Source organism: Drosophila innubila, assembly GCF_004354385.1.
Source record: "Drosophila innubila isolate TH190305 chromosome 3L unlocalized genomic scaffold, UK_Dinn_1.0 0_D_3L, whole genome shotgun sequence".
NCBI classification, from domain to species: domain Eukaryota; kingdom Metazoa; phylum Arthropoda; class Insecta; order Diptera; family Drosophilidae; genus Drosophila; species Drosophila innubila.
In genome coordinates, this window is record NW_022995376.1 from 23512702 (window position 1) to 23536929 (window position 24228).

The 24228-nt window shown below is 34.0% G+C and overlaps 1 protein-coding gene across 1 annotated transcript; it reads right to left on the reverse strand.

Annotated features, from left to right (window-relative positions):
• Positions 1-18321: 18321 nt before the first annotated feature.
• Positions 18322-20586, reverse strand: LOC117788794 (myb-like protein AA). The gene is made up of 2 exons (XM_034627662.1): positions 20240-20586; positions 18322-19318 (listed from the first exon to the last, which is right to left on the reverse strand). Exons 1-2 carry the CDS (start codon positions 20545-20547, stop codon positions 18343-18345), a joined length of 1284 nt encoding a protein of 427 aa, XP_034483553.1. The 5' UTR covers positions 20548-20586; the 3' UTR covers positions 18322-18342.
• Positions 20587-24228: the final 3642 nt, after the last annotated feature.

Here is a 24228-nt window from a genome sequence, read left to right on the forward strand (position 1 = left end):
CATTTAGTATCTCATTTAACCAACATTAAACAAGACATATAAAACCAACTAAAAAAACAAAAAAGTGGTTCATACTAAGACTTGATTTTCGCCCGATCGGTCGTATGACAGCTATATGATATAGTAGTCCGATTTGAACCAACTTTGGACAGGATATAAAAACCAAGTCTTATGCTTAATGTACCAGTTTGCTTTAGATATCTCATAAAACAAAACAGTTTTTCATACTAAAACTTGATTTTTGACCGATTGTTCCTATTGGCGCTTTATGATATAGTGGTCCGATTCTAAAAAGAAACAAACTTGACCTGCCTGCAAGAAAGAGGAATCTACATACCAAATTTGGTGTCACTAGCTTTTAAATTGTTCTTATAATTTGGATATGAAATTTTTTTTCGATTTGTGGGCGATAGAGGGGACGTGGCCGAATTTTGAAACAAACTTGATCTGCTTGCAATATAGAGGAACCTACATAAAAAGATTGGTGTCTCCATCTCTAATAGTCTCTGAGATCTAGGCGCTCATACAGACGGACAGACAGACGGACATTGCTATATCGACGCGGCTGTTGATGCTGATCAAGAATATATATACTTTATGGGGTCTGCCCTGCCTCCTTCTGCATGTTACGCACATATTCGTTAAAACAAACCCAATAGTACTTTTTTTAAGCACGGGGTCTAATAAATTTATCGTATCTAACATGTTAAATTTTGACACATGTGCAAAAATCAATATTGTATTTTTACACTATAATCAATTTTTTCATTATTTTTATTAATAGGTTTTTTTTTTAACATGTATTCTTCTGTACCCTGTAATAGGTGCATTTTAAGTCATTAATTTCATGACTTATATTCATAATTAAAGCTCTTGACAACGTCGACTGTCTGATCCTTTGAGCTTTAATGTCTCGATGTGTCTTCAGAGTGTTAGTTGTTGTTGCTGTTGCTGTTCCTTTAATTGTTGTTGTTGTTGGTTGCATGTGTCAACGACCATGTACGTCGCATTGGGGGAACCTCAAACTTTTTATGACCATAATGTGCATACACACGTGTCTGTATCTATATCTGTATATGTATCTGTATCTCAATATCAATTCGATATCCACGTCCTGTTGCAACTGAGACCTGTCTCCCCCCACCAGCCCCCCAGCCCTGTTTCCCCTCGTTGGCTTCGGGGTGCGCTCTCGCCTTTAACGTTTCTCCCAACAGATGAATGTCTGTTAAATATTTATGAGCATCGAAATGTTGCCTCAATGCATATTATAACAAATGAAACGTCAATTTCATGCGAAAAATGCAAACAGCATTGGCCAAGGATCAGGTTCAGCAACACGGCCACTGTCCAAGGACTTGCCTCAATTTCAGTTGAGTCTATCGGTATGTGTGTGTCGGTGTGTGTGTGTGTATTGAGTGGGTGGTTGGGGGTTTGCACGTGACATGTTTCCTTGTACATAGGCTGGCCGTTGAAGCCTTTGGCCATGGCTAAGTGCAACCAGTACGAAAAGTCTGGGTAGGAGGGACTCTAGCCTCCTACGCTGGCTCGTTTGGTTTCCGCACAATTTCATTATGGATTTTTATGCATTTTCCGAAGCGATGTGTAATTAAATTTTTGTTACTTTTTGTACCCTGTAGCCACTGGACGAGTCGGTGCTATCAAATATGAAATTAATATAACTAAAAACAAGTACTTATATTTATTTATTGTCTAGCTCCAAGCCGATACAACAACAAATATTTCAATTAAATATTACACTTAACAATTTTAAATAATAAAATAAATTAAAATTAAAAATATATACTATATTTATAAATGCAAAAAATTTACCTGTTTTAAAAACTTATGCTTTTATTATTTTTTTTTAATTTCTTAATTTTAATCACTTAAGCACATATCCTTATTTTAGATTAAGTTAATCTTTTTAATATCATTTTTTTTATTCCAAAAAGTGTATTTTAAAAAAAAATCAAAAAATTACCCTAATTTCAACAAGTTTTCTTTTATTCGTTATATTCGTTAATATTATATTTCTAAAAGAAGTCATAACTTCTCTAATAAAAGGAGTCTTAACGCAATATTTTAACACTTCTCCTTAAAAATATAATGAAATAACTCGAAATAATCCGACTATTGTTTTTGACCAAAGCAAAGAACTCTTTAAATGGTCTTAGGAAAAGTTCTACAGCACATTTAATGTTGGCACTTTATGCAAATTAACTTAAGACGAAAAAAGTCTATATTGTGATAGTAGAGCGAGAGAGAGAGAGGGAGATTGAGAGAGGGAGAAAGAGAGTTGCCAGGCTAAAAACGATTAAACGTCATTAGCATTATAAAAGCTTCGCGACTTTGACTTTGGACATTAAGTCAAGTAAACGCCTACACCGACGTCAGGGGAAAGACGTCCCTCTCCCTCCTTACCATACAAATGGATGGGCAGTCATTCGTCTTCATAGTAGCCACAACAACAACATCAGCAACAACTACAAAGTCATTACAGTTTCATTTTAATTGTAATTAAAGCGATTATTATGGCACAAGTGGAAGAGATTTTGTTGTTGTTCTTTTCATTGTTGTTTTTGTTGTTGTTGCAGCTCTTAAATTCCACTCTTAATCTTTGCTACTTGCAACTGCTACCTGCCAGCTTTTATTTTCAATTTAAAAATAGCGCCAACTTTTTCTATTTTTTACCCACGTTTCTCTCTCGACGTTGCCACAGAGCCTAAAGGCTTTTCTGTTGCTTGCTGGTTTTTCTTACGGAAAAACTGTTTTTTGTTGCATAGAAAAGCTTTGCAGCTGCAAGTGAGTCTGTAAACTCCTCTTTCAAAATAAAAGTTTCAGTTTATTGTATACACATATATAGTATAGTATATATATGTTTTTTGGGAACTTGTAAGTTGCTCACCGTTGTTATACTGAATACCAAGGCATAGAACTAAGTTAAGTCAGGTTGTGTACCTCCATTGAATGGAAATTGATTTGCTTATTTTTTTATTTGTTGATAGAACGAGTAGCTGAAAATTTTGAATAAAAGAAAACTGTTTAGCTCTAGGTATAAAATATATACAATAACAACAATATTGTGCATGTAAAAACTGAAAACAAAATCAATATTAAACAGCTAAAATCTGAATAATAATCCTATCAATATATTGACGAACCTGTTATGTTGTTATTTGTTATTCTGTGTAAAAGCTGTCCAATTATTTATGTTTATATTTATTTATAAAACTCTCCTACTCAAGAAATTGTTTATATGAAAACCTTTATTATTTACATATTGAAGCTGAAAATTGTTTGTGTACTCTTAAATGTCTTCTTATAGTAAAATAAAAGAAATGAAATTAAGTTCATTAATTTAATTTTTATTATTATTACAAACTATATTTAATTTTATGTTTATTCATGCATTATCATACATATGTCTTCTATGGCACAAATACAGACTCAATTAATGGTAAAAGTTGTAACTAGATGGCATATCATAATTTATCCGATAGCTTCAGTTGAATTTAACTGCAATGAGATAAAATAAATCGAAAATCATTTAATTAAAGTATTCAAAATGTTTATAGCAAATATAAAAATTATATTAATTGGCAAAATTTGATCGAATCGTATCGAATCGAACTCATAAAGCTTTAATTAGTTTTATGCACAGTCGAAAAACTCAATTAAGAACCCATAGATCAGTTTTAATGGCCGCTCGTCTAATTAAAAGGCCTTTCCACAAAATATTAGCCATAAAAAGTTTTATGGCCACAAAAGAGATTCTGTAAAACGTATCCAGGCAATTAGGTAGCATCAACAAATAGCAAGTAAAAATGATTCCGTTAAGAATAGTGGACTACGAAACACCCTGTGCTCATCGAAATGAAGTGGCATACATTTTAGAGAGCACCCAAAAAGATTTATAATATCTATAATATATTTGTTAATCTAAATATTTATTTATTTGGTATATAAAACTCTTTGATATGACTGACTGACTGATCATTGTGCAGCTCAAACCATAAGTCCTACATGTCTGAAATTTTGACGCAACATAACTAAGACAGATTCATTGTGAGAATTCGTAGTACTTTATAAAAATGTAAGCAAATTAAATCTATCGAATATGCCTTTCCCAACTTTTACATAAATTTGCTAAAAAAAAAAATTCAAAAAGAAGAACACACCGAATGAAAAGCAAATATTATTACGGATGGCAAGTGTAAAGAGAATTGAGCTGCAATATTGACAAGATTCGAACACTTGCCTAAATAACTCGAAGGCCTCTTTTTTTCTGTTATTGTCTGCTTTCTTTTGTCGACATTGAATTGGTAATTCCCGTAGATGGTAACAACTAACCGCTTGCTTGACATGCTGTTAACTTAGCTGTCGTCTAATGAAAGTTGCAGTAACGTGACAAAAACCAGAGTGCGATAGTTGAAAAAATATACTAGGATATTCCCTGTAGGCAGATGTTTTAGAATGGTATATTAAATCAATTTTAAATGTGCCAAGCTCAAGAATAATCTTTTACAAAATCAAGTAATACCGAGTAATAGTAATAGTCTAGTGACGTAAGTCTTTTCAAGCCCCAAAAATTCTGATATTCAATTTTGTAACGAACAATATTTAATTTAATATATAAATTTTAAACAAAAATATAAAAATTTTATATATTGAAAATAAATAAAAATCGTTACAGCCGTTTTGTCAGAAATCGACTAAATGTAACCTAAGACACCTGATTTAAACTGTGAAATGTAACCTGAGTACTTTTAAAAGGTACGCCTTAAAATTACCTTTCCATCGATATATAGGACCTATTTGTAACTTCTATTTTTTGGAAACTGTTGAGGTTTCAATTTTAGAGGAAAAAGCGTTTTCCCGCTAAATTAGCGTTTTTTTGCAAAAAGCCGTAGAACAAGTATTTCTTAATTTTTGAAAAGGAATTAATTCCCTTCATTACAGCTAAGGTATTTTAGCTCTTTGATGCAAACAGACAAACAAACTGACTTTTCATTTAATTTTGAGAAGTCCACTTAAAATTTCAAAGCTAGTTATCTTTTAAACTGGTTGTCGGATTTCGGTGATCGAGGTATAATTCGACGAGTAATATTGATAGCTGCAATTACTTAAATTTTGCCTCTTCCACTTACACCCCCGTATCTCATGAACCAGGTGAGTAAGCAAAAATTGGACTTAACATTTCGATCGGCATATAACTCGATCTGATCGGACAGTCGTAGAAAATTTTCAATACTAGTGTATATATATTAATTTTTGACAAAATAAATCTTAAATAAGTCAAACTTAAAGTATTCAAATAAATGAAAGTTATATAGAACTTATGTATTTAAGAATTTGATATCAAATTTCTCAGTGGATTATAAAAATTTAACTATTTCATGATCCCAGTGTACCATTTCTGTTACAGTTTACAGGGTAACTTAAAGGCAGAAGTGAAGACCAAAGAATAACAGAAGCTACAACACTTGACATGTGTGTGTCTCTGAAGCTCTCGACAAAAAACCACAGCCAGTCAAATTGAAGGAGGGAGAATGAAGACAGTGCTGGAGATGGAGCCAGTGCGACTAAAAAGAGATAGTAGAGACGCATTCCCTCCTTTTCTCTCGTGCTCTTTCGGTGTGGATGCTGTGGATTTTACGCACTGCTAAATAAGCAATTTGCAAAATGTCCAAACCAATAACATAACAAATGACAGTGGCTCCAAGAGCGTTGCGGTTAGCTGACTGGATAACTGGCTTGGCTTCTCTACGGTGATCCCAGCACGAGGAGATGGCAACAGCAGCTGCTGCTGGTGCTGCTGTGCAACTGCAACTGCAGCTAATCAAAATAAAGGTTAAGCCAGTCATGCAACATCGTGGGGCATCGACGGTGGCGAGTGTGAAAGTTTTTCCACTGTCAACTCGTGTGGTTCGATTGGTTTTCAACTCCAACTGCTGCGGTGTCTCCAAGTGGCTTGGTTTATTCAAATCAGGCTAGAACATGGAGTGTCCTTGGCAGGAGGTCAACCACAACAACAAAAACGAAAGTAGAAAAAGAAATACGAATCGAGAAATGCAGGTGTCAGCAATTGACACAATCGAGAGTGTCTTTAGTAAAGAAAAAAGGAAACTGATAATTGAGTTATAAAAGTCAACCGAAAAAGCAAATTTCAGAGTTGCCTAGAAATACCAAAGCATTTATCAAAGGACTTTCCATTATGCGATTGAATAGAGCTTTGTTTTCCATGCAATGTGCAGCCCTTATCAGTCTTTATCTAACTCAACCCCATTCCCATTTGCTGTGTCGTTGCTCTTTCAAGTGAAAATCTCATTAATTGGCAACGCACCGCAAAGAGGCAATAACCAAGTGGGGGGATAATGGCAGACTCTTAACGTGCCACACACAGCGCCTAAAAGCACACTTTAAATATTAAAGTCAAAGTGCCCAAAATTGGAGAAAACACCACGGTGGCAGAGTATGCTGGCTGTATGTTGTCATAGGCCCATGGACAAGGCTGACAACGTTGACAACGTCAACAGCATCAACACAACCGCAAAACATCAAACTGCGTTGCAGCCGAGCAGCCGAGCAGGGAAATGGTGCATGCAACTCAACCGTAGCAGGGGACCCACAAAGCAGCCGATGGAGTCGCAGTTGGAGTTGGAGCTGGAGTCGGAGTCGGTGACGTTGCCTGGTGCCGGAGTCTGGGCAGCTTCGAGGTTACGGAGGCTAAACGCAAAGCCGTATAATTTACAGCTCACCTCAGTAGGCTGAGAACTTGGCGTTGGCTCAACCAGACACAGATAACAGCGCACAGTGTGGCAAATACTACAAGTTAAGCAATTACTAAATGTGCAGACCAATGAGTGAATAATCCAAGCCATAGATTATACACGGATGACAGAGCTGGAATATAGAATATAGAATACAATACAATATAGTAAATAAATCAAGGATGCAAACCTCCAAGATTTTGTTAAAGGTTCGGTTCGGCGTCTCGAACCATAGAGCAAAACATCGGTTCGGTTCGCGAATTGGTTTATATACCCCCTGAACCCAAGGTTTGGGTTCGAAGCTTGGTACAATCTCATACAAAAAAATATTTTATTGTTATACATTTTTGTCTACATTTGAACTAATTAAATTTTTTTTTTGTAAGTCAAGTTTTGATGATAATTTAAATTTATTTGAAGATTTAAATTTGTCTTATTTTAATATGTTAATTTTTTTTTCGAACCGAACCTTTTATTTTAGAGAGCGGTTCGGTTTAGGTTCGGGTTCGCAAAGCAAATAATTTCAAGGGTTCGGTTCTTGATCCGGCGCAGACTGCTTCAAAACCCGAGCCGCACCGGTTCTACGAGGTTTGGTTCAGAACCGGTTTGCAGCCTTGAAATAAATTCCACAACTAATAGATAACAAAAATTTTTAATGATATCTGAAAATAAATAACGATTTGAAGCATACAAACTGAAAGGACTTAGAATTCTGAAGATTTATAAATTAAATTTACAGCTGCAGTAACAGAATATATAAGAGAAAGCAAAAAATGCTGAAATACTAAGAATTAACTTTAAAATTTCTTAAAGCGGCTGCTTAATTTATTTAATTTATTTATGCCCGACTAAAAGCAATCGGCAAAGAAAAAATAATTAAGTATAAAAATTAAGTTAAGAATTAAAGATTAAATTAACATTAAATATAAATTATGAACTGTATAGAAACAACTTTAAAATTTGATCTGGGGTATGCAAATATTATAAGTGATTCAACATTTGTTGCAAGGATTGGGGAAAACCCAGAAAAACTCAATCAGATCAAATAATTCAAAAACCTTGGGCCTAACAGAAGTGAAGAATTATTGTGACTTAACCATACCCAAAATGAAGTAATGAATATATTAGCACTGTAAGATAATTCTTTGTAAAGGAATTACAGATTGAGTTTTTTTCTACACTGATAAAAAAAAGTTTCTAAATCATTATTTTTGTTTCAAGACCAAAGTCAATGAAAAACTCTTCAAAATAGATAATATATTTTGATTCTAAGACCACATGCTTTTGTATTTCATTCTTAAAAATGTATCTTTAAGATAAAATTTAAAAAAATCAATTGAAATTACAGCTCATAAAGGTCTTAACCTATATACTCGTAACTCATTATATACTTTATAGCTCCCATAGTAAATAAAAATGAGAATTATTACAATGTATTAATGTTAGATTAAAAAACTGAATTGTACAGCTGTTTGAAGTATAGAGATATATTAGGCAAGTAGTACATTTTTAATTTTAGTGTTAATAAAAGGACTAGAATTGTTGAAAAACATTTCCACTTGCTTGCTTTGATATCAATTTCATTCATTAACACGTTTCAGTAGCCATCGCCCCACTGTGCAGAGGTGGTTACAGGGCCCGTTATGTATTTGACAGCACCAACGATGGGGGCGTGTCAGACACCTACACTGGTGATGATGGTACTGCGTCTGTTTATGAATGTAACGTTGACCAGCGACGATGACGATGACGTTGACGGTTCGCATAATTGGCGCTGTGCATCTTGGGCTTGTGCGGCAACATGTGGCAATGTAGTGAGATGGGTTAGAGGCAGGGGTAACATGCTGCAATAGACGTGCCGGAAATCAACTTAATACAACCGCAAAAGCGCAATCTCCTTTCTCCTCTAAGCAATGCCTCACATCCAATAAATTTCTCTACCCTAATTTTTTTTGTTCAGCTGCAAAGTGTATGTCTGGTGTGTTGGCATTTCGGATAATTGGTGTGTCCATGCTGACCGTTGTCCCAACTTGCAACAGCTCCCTGACTGCACATTAAGCTGCGCTTTTCCCTCCTGCACAAAATTGACTTAATGATGCTTTGGTGCAACAACAACAACAACAACAACAACTACAACAACAACTTCGCCGACGTTGTGGCGACATTTCCTACGCACTCAGTCGGAGTCACTTGCTCCCTGTGGTCCCATAATGATGTGGTGCATGTTCCAGCAAAAGTGTCTACTGTCCTGCCCCGTCTGCCCCATCTGCCCCTTCCTGCTATTTTGCATGTGCGAACATTTTAAACCCATTTGGCCCAGACGTGTCTTGATGCCCAAAGGCGCCTTGAAGCATGCAACAAAACATTTATTTATTTGAGCACTTTTATAAAAATATTAAGCTAGGAAACAAATGTTAATATTAAAATTAAACAACTGAAGAGCAAAATGACCATCATTAATCAGCTAAAATTAATTTACCCATCCTAATTTTGAAGATACTTAATAACACTTTGAAGATACTTAAGAAACTTAAAAAAAAAAAATGAAAATTCTCTTAAAATCATATAAGAAAGAATTAACAAAATATTTGTATAAATTACTCAACAATCTTTTAAATTTTCATATTAAGAAACTGGTTTTAATTACTTAATCAAAGCTGCACTGTAGACTCAATAAATCTTATATAGAAAGAAATATTTGGATTTTAAAGGATAAAAGATTTAGGTTATGCACTGTAATCATATTAAATTGCGTATAATCCCCTTGTAAAAATCGATAAAGCAAAATACATTAACACAATGAATGTATACTAAATATTCGACCATTTAATGCACAAGATAAACACAATAAGGAAAACAAAAGATAAACAAATTGAAAAATTGTGAAATTTGTAAAATATTCAATATAAACACAAGGGCTGAGAGAAGGATTTAACAAATTTTATGGGTGGCTTTTTTGGGCTTTAGCTTTTTAGCTATTAATCAAAGCAAATAGCTGAAGAGAAAATAAATATTTAATTACCACTCAACGTCAAAGTGCAACAACAATACTGAAAGAACCAAAGCTCTTGTTATTGTTTTGTTTTCAAGGGGAGCAAAAGATTTTCATATTTTGTAACCAGCTCTTGGAAATTTTTAAGCCGCTTTCGGGTTTTCTTTGCATTTCATTAGGGAAATGCATAAACAGTTCAGGTCTTTTCCTTGCCGCCCGTACTACCCCTTTTCCGACCACCCTCTTAAGTTCTGTTTGGTTTCAGCTCGAAAACTGTTGCATACCTGGAGGCGCCACAGTTGTTGACTCCTTTACAGCAATTTGCCTCAAGTGCCGTTGGCAGACCCAGACTTTTGGCTTGAAATTTGTCCTAATGGTTAATGTAATTAGTCTGGCATTTTATTATACAATTGGCCGCACATTTTAGTGGTAATTAATTGTGTATCGTCGCAAGCAGAGTGACAAGTCAAGTCGGCACAGTTGTTGGAAAAATTCAATTGCAAAGGCATCTAGCAATTTATAAATGTTGTGTACTTTCATTTTCATTTAATTTCAATTCATTTTGCCACAAAATAGCAACAAATATTATTTTCCTTGCTTTCTGGCTTTTACGGCAATCAATTTCTGTGGCTTCAGTTGACAAATACGGAGTATGCCATTAATAGCATCTCTACCCCGAATATTATAAACGATTTGTGTACACTCAATTATCATTGATGTGTCTCTGTGTGTGTGTGTGTGTGTGTGTGTTCATCAATGTGTGTTTTCATGTGTGTGGATAGTTTGTTGACTCGTCCACTTTAAAGTAATGCAGCTGGAATTTATTTACCAAACAATCTAAATATGGGCACAAATTAGCAAAATAAAAGATAGAAAAATGCTTATCGACTGCGAGATACCCTATATAAATAACTAGACACATTACAAATAAATGAAAATCAAGCTTTTAAATATTTTGTTGCAAATATTCTATGTTTTGTATGCGAATTATTTTATTAAGACTATTGTGAAGTATATGTATACTTTAGAATGATATCTAAAATTATTGAAAAATAAATACCAAAATATAAGTCTTTAGCTCTTCCGACAATTAAAATCTAAAGCACATGGCATAAAAGAGCTGCAAAAAAAACCTTAAAAAAATAAATTTAAAAAAACTGAATGAGTACATAAGTTTCTTTTGCTTGCTATAAAACTTGTAAAATCCCTTTTACTAACAAAACTTTTAATTAATATGCAACTGCTCTTTGATAAGCCTATGATAAAGATCCCAAAAGAAGCTTTCTTGATAATTTGTGAAAAATGCTTAACGCTGATTGCCAAGAGATGTCAAGTAAAAACTGTGACTGAGTTTTGAGTCCCAGAGCTAATGATGATAATTTTAATGAATAACTTAAACAACTTTTGCGTAGAGTTGTCAGGCCGCCTGACGCGCCTGACGGGACGGCAATCAAAATTATTAATTTATGAAAATTTACAGAAAATTGCAAGCACTTGTGTTGACTTAAGAATCCCTATCGTTTCGTTTTGCCAAAGTTATGAGCACATCCAAAAGGTAAACTTTCATAAAATGTGCAGCAATAAATTTTGCAATTATTTGTGTACAAGAGAAAAAGAAGGCAAGGAGAAGCGGATAAAGTGAGAGCTGTGTCGGGGCTAAGGCGCCATTTTTAGTGCTCGGCCATTGCATAGCAAAATGGCGCCAGATGGCGTCATTTTTACGCCCGATTGATGTGCAATATATTCAGGGCGCGTTAGCCAATGCAACCAATGCCCAAAAATGCTCCAATGACACTAGTTGAATTGTGGCAACAAACGATTAATTCTGCAACTAAAAGTAGCAGAGAGAATGCAAGTTGCATTGTATGCAAAGAAAAGGAATTATGAGAGTTATAATCCTTGAGGCAATGATTGATATTTAATATAATTAGAGTATAGGATCTACTTTAAAATTGTAATAAGGTTTAACAAAAAATATTATAATAATAAGTAACAAATTAAATAATAAATTAGACTAACATGAATTTAAAAATAACTAGATAATATTATATAGTACTTTTAATTTTACTTTTACAAATAAGCAAACAACATGTTATAGTGACTTATATGTAGCACTTAAGCTGTAATGCATTTCTTTAGTTTTTTCTCTATGTTTCTGACGTAATTTTTAACACTATGAAGCCAACATTGTAATTTTTAGAAACTTTTGTGTCTTTTAAGAATAAGACAAATTATACAGGCCTGTTTCGGTTTGCCCTGTCTATTTTATCGTATTTAAAAATATGTAATTTTATCACTTTATTGGACTTAAATTCACCAAATCAAAATTAATTCAATACGCGAAATATTTCCAGCAGCTAAAGATTTTCACTTCCGACAAATCTTGCCGAAAGTGAACAGGCATGTTTATGTGATTTCAAAATGTTCATGGCTTTATTATTAGTTATAAAAAACATAAATGTGATTTTAAGCAGCTTTTCTAGCGCTGAATAAAGTTGTAATAGATAAGTCACTTTGCAACACTAAAAATGTGTAAATCAAATGATGGAAAGCTAATGAAAGCTTAAAAAGTTTGAAAGAAATCATAAAAATTATGATTTCTGAAATATATTTGCTCAAGTGTTGTTAAGTGTTATTGGCAAGCTGTACAACACTGTCAAATAATTTATGAAACTGTCCGATCTTTAAGAAAATTATAAGTTGAGATTTCAACTGCTGTCATTGTGTTTAGGGGCTTAAATTAATCGCTGGCAAAGCAGCTGACAATCCATTTCTAAAACCGATTTTATTGGCAGTCGACATTTTGAGGTTTGTGGAAAAAAGGGGTGGTGCGGGTAGGGGGGAAGAATGTTGCCAGTTTTATGATTGCAGCGCACGTCGAAGATGCTGCACGTCATCAATTCTTTTGACATGTCCTGCGGCCATTAATGCTGAGTTGAAGGAGACGACGACAACTTTGCCACAAAATAGGGGAATATACGATACTTTGTGTGTGTGCGAGTGTGTGTGTGCAAGTGTGTATGTGTGTGCTCTTCCGCTGTCTTTCCGTTGCCTTTTCCCTATGACTGCGTCTCAATTTAACCTGATAGCACTGACTGCTTTACGTATGCTGTCAAATTTGCCCCAATGCCAAGACAGGAAGCATTTGCCACTCATCAGGCGAAGCAGCAGTCACAGCGGAAGTGAAGCGAATCGGAGGCGCCTCCTGCTCATTAAAAATGCAATTGCGTCTAAAGGACTGCAGGACATGACTCTCTCTCTCTCTCCCCGTCTCTCTGTCTGCTTATTGTATTAAATGGCATATTAATATCAGTCAATATTAATAAGGCTAGGAGAACTCGAATCTCCTTTTGTCTACTCAGCCTGAAATCGGATGGCTTATTTGTGTAACAGACTTGGCCAATCCTTATCCTTAGTCTCACATTCAATTCAAATCAGAGCACTTTGTAATCAACTGCAACCTCAGTTTGTGGCACTTGAAAACAGCATGCAACATATTTGGTTTTTGTATTTGTTGCCCCAACAGACACTTATTATAATTAGTCTGATTGTCATTTGTAGATGCATTTCATTAGTTCTTGCCAACTGCATTCTATAATAATAATATTATGGAACATGTTCACTTATGAATCAAAGTTATGTCAATAGCAACATTGCCTACACATCCAATGAATTTCTTGTTGAGTAATCAAGCGACAAAGTACAAATAATTCCAAATTTCAATTCAAGTTTTGCATGAAATTATTTTGTATGTCTTAAACTAAACGAAAATAAATCGACATAGTTTTAATCGCTTTCTGTAAATGAATGCTCTTAAATGGACATTAATGATGGACGTTATTTTACATTTAATTTATTTAGACAGGAAATAAATCTGAATAATTGAAAACTGTTTGAGCTTAAAATTATTACCAAATCTCTAAAGAATTTAAATTTATCTTCAAACGTAGTTATCTTTAAGAAAAAAAAATAGTCCCATCTCTAACATTTAAAAAAGAGTATATATAGATTTTAAAATAAATAAGGTTTGTAAAACTTTTGTATTGAAATTATTATTACTTTTACTGAATATATTCAAGGCTGAGTTTTAATAGGCCGGATCAAGTAGATATATATATCTCGCATATTTCAATGTGTGTACATAAAACTCTGTACTGACATTTTAAATATACAAAGCATCTGAATGGAAATCCTCTTAAAAATAAATTAATTAGGAAAGATTGTTTGAAAAATTCTTATTAAACCTAATTTGCATTTAAATTAATCGATTAGCTATAAAATATATCTGCTATAGGAACAGTCTAAAGCAGGCCTCTCTAGTCTTAAATGCAAGTATAATCCTATTCCCGTAACCTTATCTAAACATGAAAATCCCCAAAATGTCGGCTCACACAATTTTGAACATCATACAGCCGCCAAATGTTGCCAAACACACGTTGAAACACGCAGCGAAATGCAAATCTGTGTAAAACTTAACAAAAATCAATTGAAAAATCAAAAAATCAACAAGCAAAAACAAAGTGCAAAGTGCAAAAGTCAATAGGGAACAAAACCAAAGGCAAACAAACCAAAATGCCGATAAAAATCGCAAAGTTTTCAAATATTTTAAAAGATTTTTAGCATTAAGAGGGGTAAAACAAAATACCGAAAAAAAGGGCAACATTTTAATCAAATAAATGCGTTTTTATTATGGCTAAAAAGTTGGCCATATTCTACAGAGTCTGACAGCAACAACAACAACAAGACCATCAGCCAAAATCCATTAAACTTTTACGACTATTGTAAACATTAACTTCCATATGCAATTTTATGTGGCTAAACGCCGCGAGCTATGCAACAATTTTCTAACTTGAGCGCAATTCACAAAATCGCAGTTTAGCCAACGCCTTAGACATTGTAACCAACTGTGATTTACGTTTTTTATTATACAGATCGTATTCTCGCCCTTCTTTTCACATTTTCGGACAGGAAAGTGGAAACTCTGTGTGTATAAGAGGAAATGTTCCATTTAAGCAAGAAACTATCTGAATTAAAATCCGAAGAGCAGAATAGAAGGTCTAATAGATATGAAAATCTTACTTATTTGTATAGCCTTAACATCTTATAAGATTTATAAATTTGTTGAAATATATTTTAACTAAGAAAATGTACAGGGAACTAACAAGAAACACACTAAAATTTAAATTATATAAAACTCAGAAATCGATTTAATCGCTTATCGATTTGATGCTTATCTTTATTCTTCACTTAAATATTTTATTATTTTTTATTACAAAAGATTTCAATTTCAGCCTTCTGAAATCGGAGTCAGAGTGAAGTGTTATCAATTTATTTTATTTGTAAATCATAAGACTTTAAAATTATTTTAAAAATATATTGCATATAAACACTTATCAAATAATCCTCTTTACTTTTTTTAAACTATTTTTAATTTTTATCTCTCAGTAACGCTCAGTCAGCTCTCTCCCCATACCATTTTTTTTTTTATATGCTCGTTAAGGCAAGACAGCTTTTATTTTTTGCTGTATATCGCAGATTTTTGAATCAAAGTTCGGCTACTGTTTGCCCTATCAGCGTCGCGCTGCGTTTCATAGTTATAACGATAATTTATGGCAAATTTATAATGTTGTAAGTGCCAACAAACTTGCTGTAACTATCCATAAAATGCCGTACACACACATACATACAACACCCACTGTGTCGGCTACTGTAGTGAATTGAGGCTGAGCTCGTAAAGCTGTTGCCATAGATACCAGATAGCATTGGGGAAGACGAACAGAGTAGCCGACAGAGAGAGAGAGGTAGAGAGGAAGTTGAGAGATGCGAAGAGTTGACGGCAAAGCCGCAACGGCAGCTAAAGGGTTTACACACACAAACACACGCATGCACATTGCATGAGGCGTCTCTGCATAAATATTACAAAATCGTAAATACACACGCCCATGAGTCGAGAGTGTGTATATGGTGTGTGCGTGCGTGTGTGTGTGTGTGTGTGTGTAGTGTGAAGTCATCCGCACAGTTGCATAGAACTTGAGGCGCATTTAGCCATCCCTTTTGGGCCTGCCTAGCTTGAGGTCAGCCTAAAAGCTGTACATGAAGTATCTACGCCATTCACAGGGTATTTCTACTCTTAAAAAAGCCTGTTTTATAAAGTAATTAATAGCGTTTAAAAAACAGTTCTAACTTAAACCACAACGAATTATTAATTCGTCATATATTTTGAATTTTTAGGGAAAATTCAAATATAAGGTAATATATGCCTAAAAATTAGGTAAATTTATCTAAAAAATCTTATTTTTTTTAAATTAAGTTCATTCGAATATTATTTAGGGTAAGAAGACCTAAAATTGTATATAATTTTCGGCCCTTTTAGGTAATATCTAAAAATTTATAAAATGTATTTCTCAAAGCACATAAATTAATCAAGCTTAAAGCTGTTAAATTGAAATCTGTAACAAGCAAGAGAAAATTATCAACAAGCGAGACTCCGACCTGTTACATATTCTTAAGCAATAATTATAATATATAATAATTATAATAATATTAATTACCAAAATAACTTATTTTTTAAGTAACTGTTACTTATAATTCATCATATGGAAGATTGTTACACACAGGAACAAACTATTTAATATTAGTTTAATTCAACGTTTAATGTTTAGCTTTAATTAACACAGAAACACAAAAAATAATTTTATTTATCATATTTTCGAAATAAATTGCATCACATTTAAGCGAATAAAATATATATAATTTAAAGCTTAGTTCCATTGTATCTTTCATTACTCTTGAAATTGGCCAGCTTCAAATTGAAATCGTTGCCTCGAGTTAAGTGCAATATGTGAAATTTATTGGTTCGTGTTTTTTGTGCCAGATTCTGATTTCATTTTTTTGCTCTCCTGCTCTTTATTTGTTGTTACTTTGTCTCGGTCATTGTCCGTATTTTGATTCTGTTGGGTTTGTTCACTTGGCATGTTGCATGGCTTTGGGTATTTTATTTATGCGTGAAATGCTTTCGAATTTTCGCAAACTTGCAACGTTTTGTTTAGTCGGATATGTTGCACTCCGTCCGTGTCCGTGTCTCCGTCCGTGTCCGGGTTTGTGTCTGGGCCACTTCAGCGTACGGAAATTAAAACTTTTTTATGGTCCTGGCAAGCTGTGTTTGTGTGTGTTTGGGAGTGTGTAAAAAAGCAATATATATACATATATATATAAATTTAAATATATTGTTGCAACTTGCCACAATTTCAAGTGGCGACCATACAAATTGGTCAAACTAATAAATTTTGTGGAACTTAACCAGTTTCGCAAGTTTTCTGTGCCAAACATCAGCAAATGTTGGTCAAAAGAATTTTGTGGCCAAGCAACAAAAACAAAAGGGGCTAATTTTATACAGAGTTTAAAAAAACAAGGGGGGTCCGCCCCCTGCTCGCTTCGCTCGCGGTGAGGTGCGGCTACAGTCGAGCATGCTCGACAGTAGGATACCCTGTTCTCAGTCTCTTTATTAATGCACCACTGAACTAATAAATCACTCGGTATTATATTAAACGTAGTTTAAATTAATTAGAAATTGATAAATCACAAAATCGTTCGGAATCAATGTAGAGTGGGACAAGAGTAGCCACAAACTACAACTTTGCTCAGCCTGCACATAATGAAATTATAATCGGAAAATGTTATTTTTTTTAACAATGATAATAAGCAAATACTTATTTAATATATGTATGAGGAATCGGAAATATTAATAATTAAAATTATTATTTTGCAGCTTTTAGTGCTCGGTAACGATGCGAGAGTAGTGCTGCAAAATTATCGCTTTTCCTCTCATGCAATTTCATGCATAGCAATCAGCTTCTGTCCGACTTTATTGAAAAATGTGACGTCATATGGAATTTTGCCATGCAAAAAATTAACACAATTATATTTTAGTCAAATTGTATATTTGTATATACATAAATTATACATTAACATTTTCATTACATGATTTTTTTGATTTATCGCTCGATTCTTACTCGGTATTAATTAAAATTTCAGTACTCCAATGAGCTCCATTTGGCTATTACCAGAATTTTTACCATCAAATTCGTACAGAGCTCCAAGAAAGAACAAACCTTTAAATGTTCACTGAAAAAAAAACCAACTTCTTGAATCAACCATTCTTCTCACATATTTTGTTCTTTACAAAATCGAAGTTCTTAATATAAAAATCCCACTCTTGCCAAGGAAAAACAAGAAATATTTATAAAAATACTAAGTCAGAAGTGTCTTGAGTATTTAAGAAAATGTATTCTTATGCTTATCTTTGTAGTCTTGAAAATATGAGAACTTTGTCTTATTTGAAATGTTCTTGATTTGTTTTCTAAAATAACGAATTCTTTTATTCAGTGTATTTTCAGTTGCTTTGATAGATGAAACTATCCACTTGAAAACACGTTAAAAACTTTTGTCCAACCCAAATTTTATGCTTTTTCTCTATCAAAAAATAGACGGTAAAAAAATTAATTATTTAAAGTGCTTTTTGACTCACCCGCGGATTAGATCCCTCGATTCTCTCCGTTCGATTTCGTGCGATCTTCTGCTTTACTTCTCTGCAATTAGCAGCAGAATCTTATTCATTAGCTCATTGGCCGCGGTTTCATGCAGGGTATTCAGTCGTGCGGCAAGGAAGTCACCAAATTTAATGTACAGCATCTCCCGGGGACTTGGCTGATGACGCGGCGTTCCAATGACGCCGGCGGCGGTGAAGCTGCTGCTGCCCGGCGACAGTCGACCGCCGGCGCCCATCATGTCCACATCGGCAATGGGCGGACACGGAGCTGCCCGATCGTCATCGTCGTCATCATCATCATCCTCATATTCGAGATCATCGTCGTCGTCATCCAAATCGCCGGCATCCACATCGATCAGTTCGTTGTTTGTATTGATGATGAGATGTGGCGGTGGAGTGGCATACAACGGTGTGGCGACACCGCCCACTTTGGCCACCTTCAGACGCGCCTTCAACTGCTGCTTTGTCTGCGGTCGAATTGTGGCAAGTTTCTGTTGCGACTTTCGAACCGAACGACTTTCCGTCTCGTCCAGCGAGTCGGGCTCGTCCTTGATGTAAATGGAGGGGGAGCTGCTGCAAGAACGCGAACTGTTGCACAGTTGCACGCCACGGGCCACGGGTGAAGTCGTCAATGGAGGCGCCACAGCAGCGGCTGCAGCACTCGGAGGCGTCACCTTTTGCAGCGCACTCAGCGATGTCAGCGTCACATCCGGTTGCAGCTGCAACGCCTGTAAATGCTGCGCCTGTTGTTGCAACCCGACAGGCAATTGAGCGATGCTCGCCAGGATTGAGGCAGGTTGAATGGTGGCTGCAACAATATTTGACTTTGTTAATTGATTATTGGGATTATTCGGATCGCTCGGCGCAAAATATTGATATTCATCGTGTGCCACACTATTGTTGCTGTTGTTGTTGTTTGTATTGTTTGTGTTGTTGTTGTTGCTATTATTGTTGTTGTTGTTGTTGCTGGCTGCTTCCACAGAGCTGTGCTTGATACGTTCACGAGATCTGTTCAGAATAAAGCAAATAATATTAGATGGGAATTTAATTAAATTAATAATTAAAAGCTTTAAGGCTTTAAGCTTAATTGTTGAAGAAGCTTACTTTTCACATTACTATTTAACATTTTGAGTCTAAAACTGAACTATTTAATATATATAATTTTATATCAGTATTCAAAAAATTGTGAATGCACTTTACTCGAAACTACGAGTTTCATACAATTTCAAGTACTAAAATTTACTTTCCAAAATTTTGATAAATGATATTTTATATTTTAAAAAATGTTATAAATTAATATGTGCTTTAAATTAAATAAAAATATAAAAATTTATGTTTCTAATACCTAATTTCAATAAATTATTTTTTATTTAAAAAATATTATAAATTAATATGTATTTTAAATTAAATTAAAATATAAATTTTTATTAAGTATATAAAAAAGAACTAAGCCCCAAACTTGTTAAACTAATAATCAGTTTTAAAAAATTTTAGGGTTCCAAAATTTAATGAACATCAAAGCAGATCTATTTATCAAAAGTGTTAACCAATGTGTTAATCACTTTCAGTTTTTACTTTAGATAATATCCAACCCACAAAAAATCTATAAAAATTATGTATTGGTTTTTGGCTAACCAATTATTTATGACATTGGTAATAAGAGGGAATAAAAAAATCACAATATACTAGCATTCAATTATGTACTGCTAATTAAATGGCATTTTAATATCATTGAAAAAAAGTGCATAATAAAATCACATTCCACAAATGAAATGGCATAAAATGACATTTTATTAAAATTAAAAATTTATTAATGATATTTTTTTGTTTGGGTTATTCCAATAATAATAATTATTATAAAAACATTATTTCATTAGCATTGATAATTTTGATAGCAATAAATACAATTTCTGGATTATTCAAACTCACTTGCGCTCCCTGATGACCTCCTTCAGAAATGCCATGGCATCGTAGTATTCCCACTTGGACTTGAACCTCGATGTGCCCAGCATCTTTTCGTGATTAAGTTCCCGTCGAAAGATCTCTCGCAGGGATGTAAATGTCCGCTGCACTCGCTCTCCATTCACATTGAACATGCGTCCCAGTTCATTCCATTTGAGGGCCTTCTTTTTATCGGAGCGTTTGTAGTGTGGAAGGCGGCAGTCCCAGAGTATAGGATTGACACGAACTAGCTCGATGAGTCGGCGCTTTTCGATGTTGTGACGTGAGAAAGCCATGGCCAAAATGCGAGCTAACACTCGCTCTCCCTAACTCCGGCTCTCTCTTAACACTCTCTTAACTGTTTGTGGTTATTGCTGCAGCCTCTTTTGCTACCACTACCAAAGCACGCACTGCGCATGCCACACACGCATGTGTGTGTGTGTGTGTGTGTGTGTTGGCCCGTTTTGGATGCTGTGCGAGAAGTGAAGTGAGAAAATCGTTAATATTATTTCTTGCCTGCTTTCGATGGTCAACAGGCCGAAAAGTATGCAACACTTCAATCGTTTCTTAACGGGTTTGAGGCAATTTGGGCCCAAGTTCAATGAACTGAATGTGTTTGCTTATGTTGGGGTAGGGCATAAATTAGGGGTTAGTAAATTGTCATGCATTGAGCAGGCAATTAACTAAAAATAAAGAAAAATTATATCCGAAGATTTTATACCCTCGCTGACCATAAATCATAAATTTCTGGGGATTTCTTTTAAAAATAATCGAAGAAAATGTCACTGTTTCCAAAATATCAGAGGTTGAATTCTTTTTATATATTTTCGAAGCTCCAAAGATCGGAAGCCACATATTTTTTATAAATATGAACAAATTTATTAAATCTAGGTATATTTTATTTGACTAACTTTAAATTTAGTTAAATCTAATCATTAAACTTTACATTTTTTAAAATCTCACAACAAAATAACACCAATAATCACCAACAATTGCTTTTAAGAAAAGCTTATGAAATTATTAAGTAATAAAGTTGTAGTTAAGTGATAGATTTTCACGTTTCCAAGTTTCTATAAAATTTAGAATAAACTTGTATAGTTTTAGAAAATTCGCTGCAAGCTTATGAAAAAATCAATAATATATTTAATTTTGATAATTATAAACAATTATCCCTTAATAAAAAAAAACGTTTCTAGATTTTGAAAATTTTTTTATTTAAGGGCCAGTCGCTTTTGTCGCCTTTTTTTGGACGATTTCCTAATTTTTAGTGTGAACATGGACTGTTGAAGGGTGATTTTGCGGTAAGATTTTTATAAGTGTGGTACTTTCTTTCTCACTTTTTTTCCTCTAATTTCCTACTTGCAATGCGTAATGTTCTATCCAATAAGTTCTATTGGGAGAACTCATTATTTTGCTTTATGAATCCGCACACTCATTGCCACATTCAGGTGAAATACAAATAAAAAGAAAAATAAAACCATATCACATTCGTACATATAAATGTATACATATATAAGTATGTACTTCGTACACTTATAGTAAGCCAAACAAATCGTATAAAATAAACATATAAAACGTTCTGACTACGAATTCTGAGAACTGATGTTTTGTGGTCGAGTTTGGGAAAGGTATGTAGGTATTGTATATGTTTAATAAGTACATATATTTAAGTTCAATTTGTTATGAATATGTTACTATTTCAAAGTTGCCTAATTTTATATATGCATTTGCATTGACGTACATAGTATTAATAAAAATTATTAGGTTATGTTGGTATAGGGGCATTTCTTCTAGGAACTACAGCTACATATATACGTTTTTGAGTCATAAGGTAATTACTTTATCATACAATTAATTTAATTTATTTTGTAAAAGGTAATTACCAGTTGTGTACTTATTTCTTAAGACTTTTTTTTTTAATGATTAGATTTTTTCGTACATATTTAGGTTTAAAATTTAACTTAAATATTTTCAAATATATTTTTCCTTATATTAAACATTTTTGTGAAAAATTTAAAATTTTATTATAATTATTAAAAAGTATATTTTTATTTAATAAACGTATAATTGTAGTTGTTATCTTCAAAAAAAAAAAAAAACAGTTGATTTAAAAGTTAATAAGAACTCACAATGTTTTTTGGACTTACCAATTTTTTGGTAAGCTTCCTTATTGTTTACTGCCGCTCTTACGCACTTTCGTTCCGTCTCCCTCTCTTTCAATCAATCTCTCTCTCTTTTGTGCAGCGCTTACGTAACAGAATTGACGACGCTTTAGCTTTATTGTTGTTATTGTTTTGTTTTTGAACTTTGCCAATTTCTTGTTAAACCGATTTTCAATTGTGTGCCGCACACAGATACACACTCACACACATGCACGCACTCACACACACGCATACATATACATACGCTAAAAATACGCAGAACAACAAAAACTCGCTGATACCAAAAAAATGCGAATAAAAACACTAATTATTAACAACAACAAAATGTATACACACTTGCACTTGATTTAATTTCAATTTGAATTGCCGAAAATGTTTCTATGTATTTAGCTTTTAATTATTGTTGCGGCCAATTTTATTTATATTCCCTTAGTTGTTGTTGGAACTAAAGCTTTGTCCGATTGCAGGCAACTAAAACCAAATTCTTTTTATATTTAGTACACAAGTTAAATGTTGTTTATTGTTGTCGTTGTAGTTGTTTTTGTTGAATTTATTAACAATATGAGCAGCACGTTGAGAATTTATTTCAATTTATTTCAATTAACAACATACAAAACGTACTGTAGTTATTGTTGTTGTGTTCGTTCGTTGCTGCCACTTGTCGCAGTGTTAGTAATTGTTGCTGTTGTTGTGTGTTGTATGAAGGCTATGCAACAACTATTTGCCACCACAAAAATCTGTAAACGATGCGAGCGCGAAATGTACCACAAAATTCACCAATACAGCTGCAATGTCTGTGTCGTACACACACGCAAACACACACACACACACGCACACACACACAATAAGCGGGCGGACGAAATGAGAGTAGCAACAACAATTGCTACTACTACAATTACCACTACAACTACACATACACACACTGCAAGCTCAATTGATATTTGTATATATTATTAAATTAAAATGTTTATTGCTTTGTCTGATTGCATTTAGCGGCAACTTATAATAATGCTTTGTTGCCACTTCTTGGCAGCAGCTGCTGCCGTTGCTGCTCGTCGCTGCTTTTTCACAACTTGCCCCACAAAACCAACTGTAAACGAACTTAAATTTTCTTGCAAATTGGCGGCGCAGCAGCCACTGATGAGCGCACGTAAGCCACATTGAGAGCGCCGCTCTGCCAGCTGCCTTTGCTTGCTGCCTCGCGCTCTGCCAATGTTTTTGTTTGTGTGCAAAGAGAGTGAGCACTCTGAGACGACCCACGCGTTGTTTGAGGCTGCGTTCGCTCTCTTAGTTGTTATTAAAACGCTGCTTCTGCTGTTGCTGTTGCTGTTATTGTTGTTGCTTCTATTGCAAATGCTGAGAGGATGCTGTTCACTGTGTGCTTTCTGCTGATGTAAACAATTGGGGGAAACATTTGCGCTGTTGCCAATATACTTTAGCATTGCTTTGTGTTGTTGTCAAGTGAAGAAAAGCGTTGTCATTTTAATCAAAATCGGCTGCGATATTGCCACTTTAAATTGGGTCACCTAATTATATTGTTGCTTATGCTAGCAGCAAATTAGTCATAAATTAGTCATATTGGATTTTATTAAGGCGAACACTGATTTTGTATGATTTACTCAAGTATAATTAAATGTGTATTTAATAATATAATTTAGCAAAACGAAAAATAATAACTTGTAAGCTAAAGAATACGTTCCGGATATTCGTATCAAAGATTCCAAAATTTTTAAATAAAAATTTGGGAAAAAAAACTAGAAAGCTTTAAATATGGAAATAAAAATTATGAAACCAAAGTTAGGAATAGTGTTATTA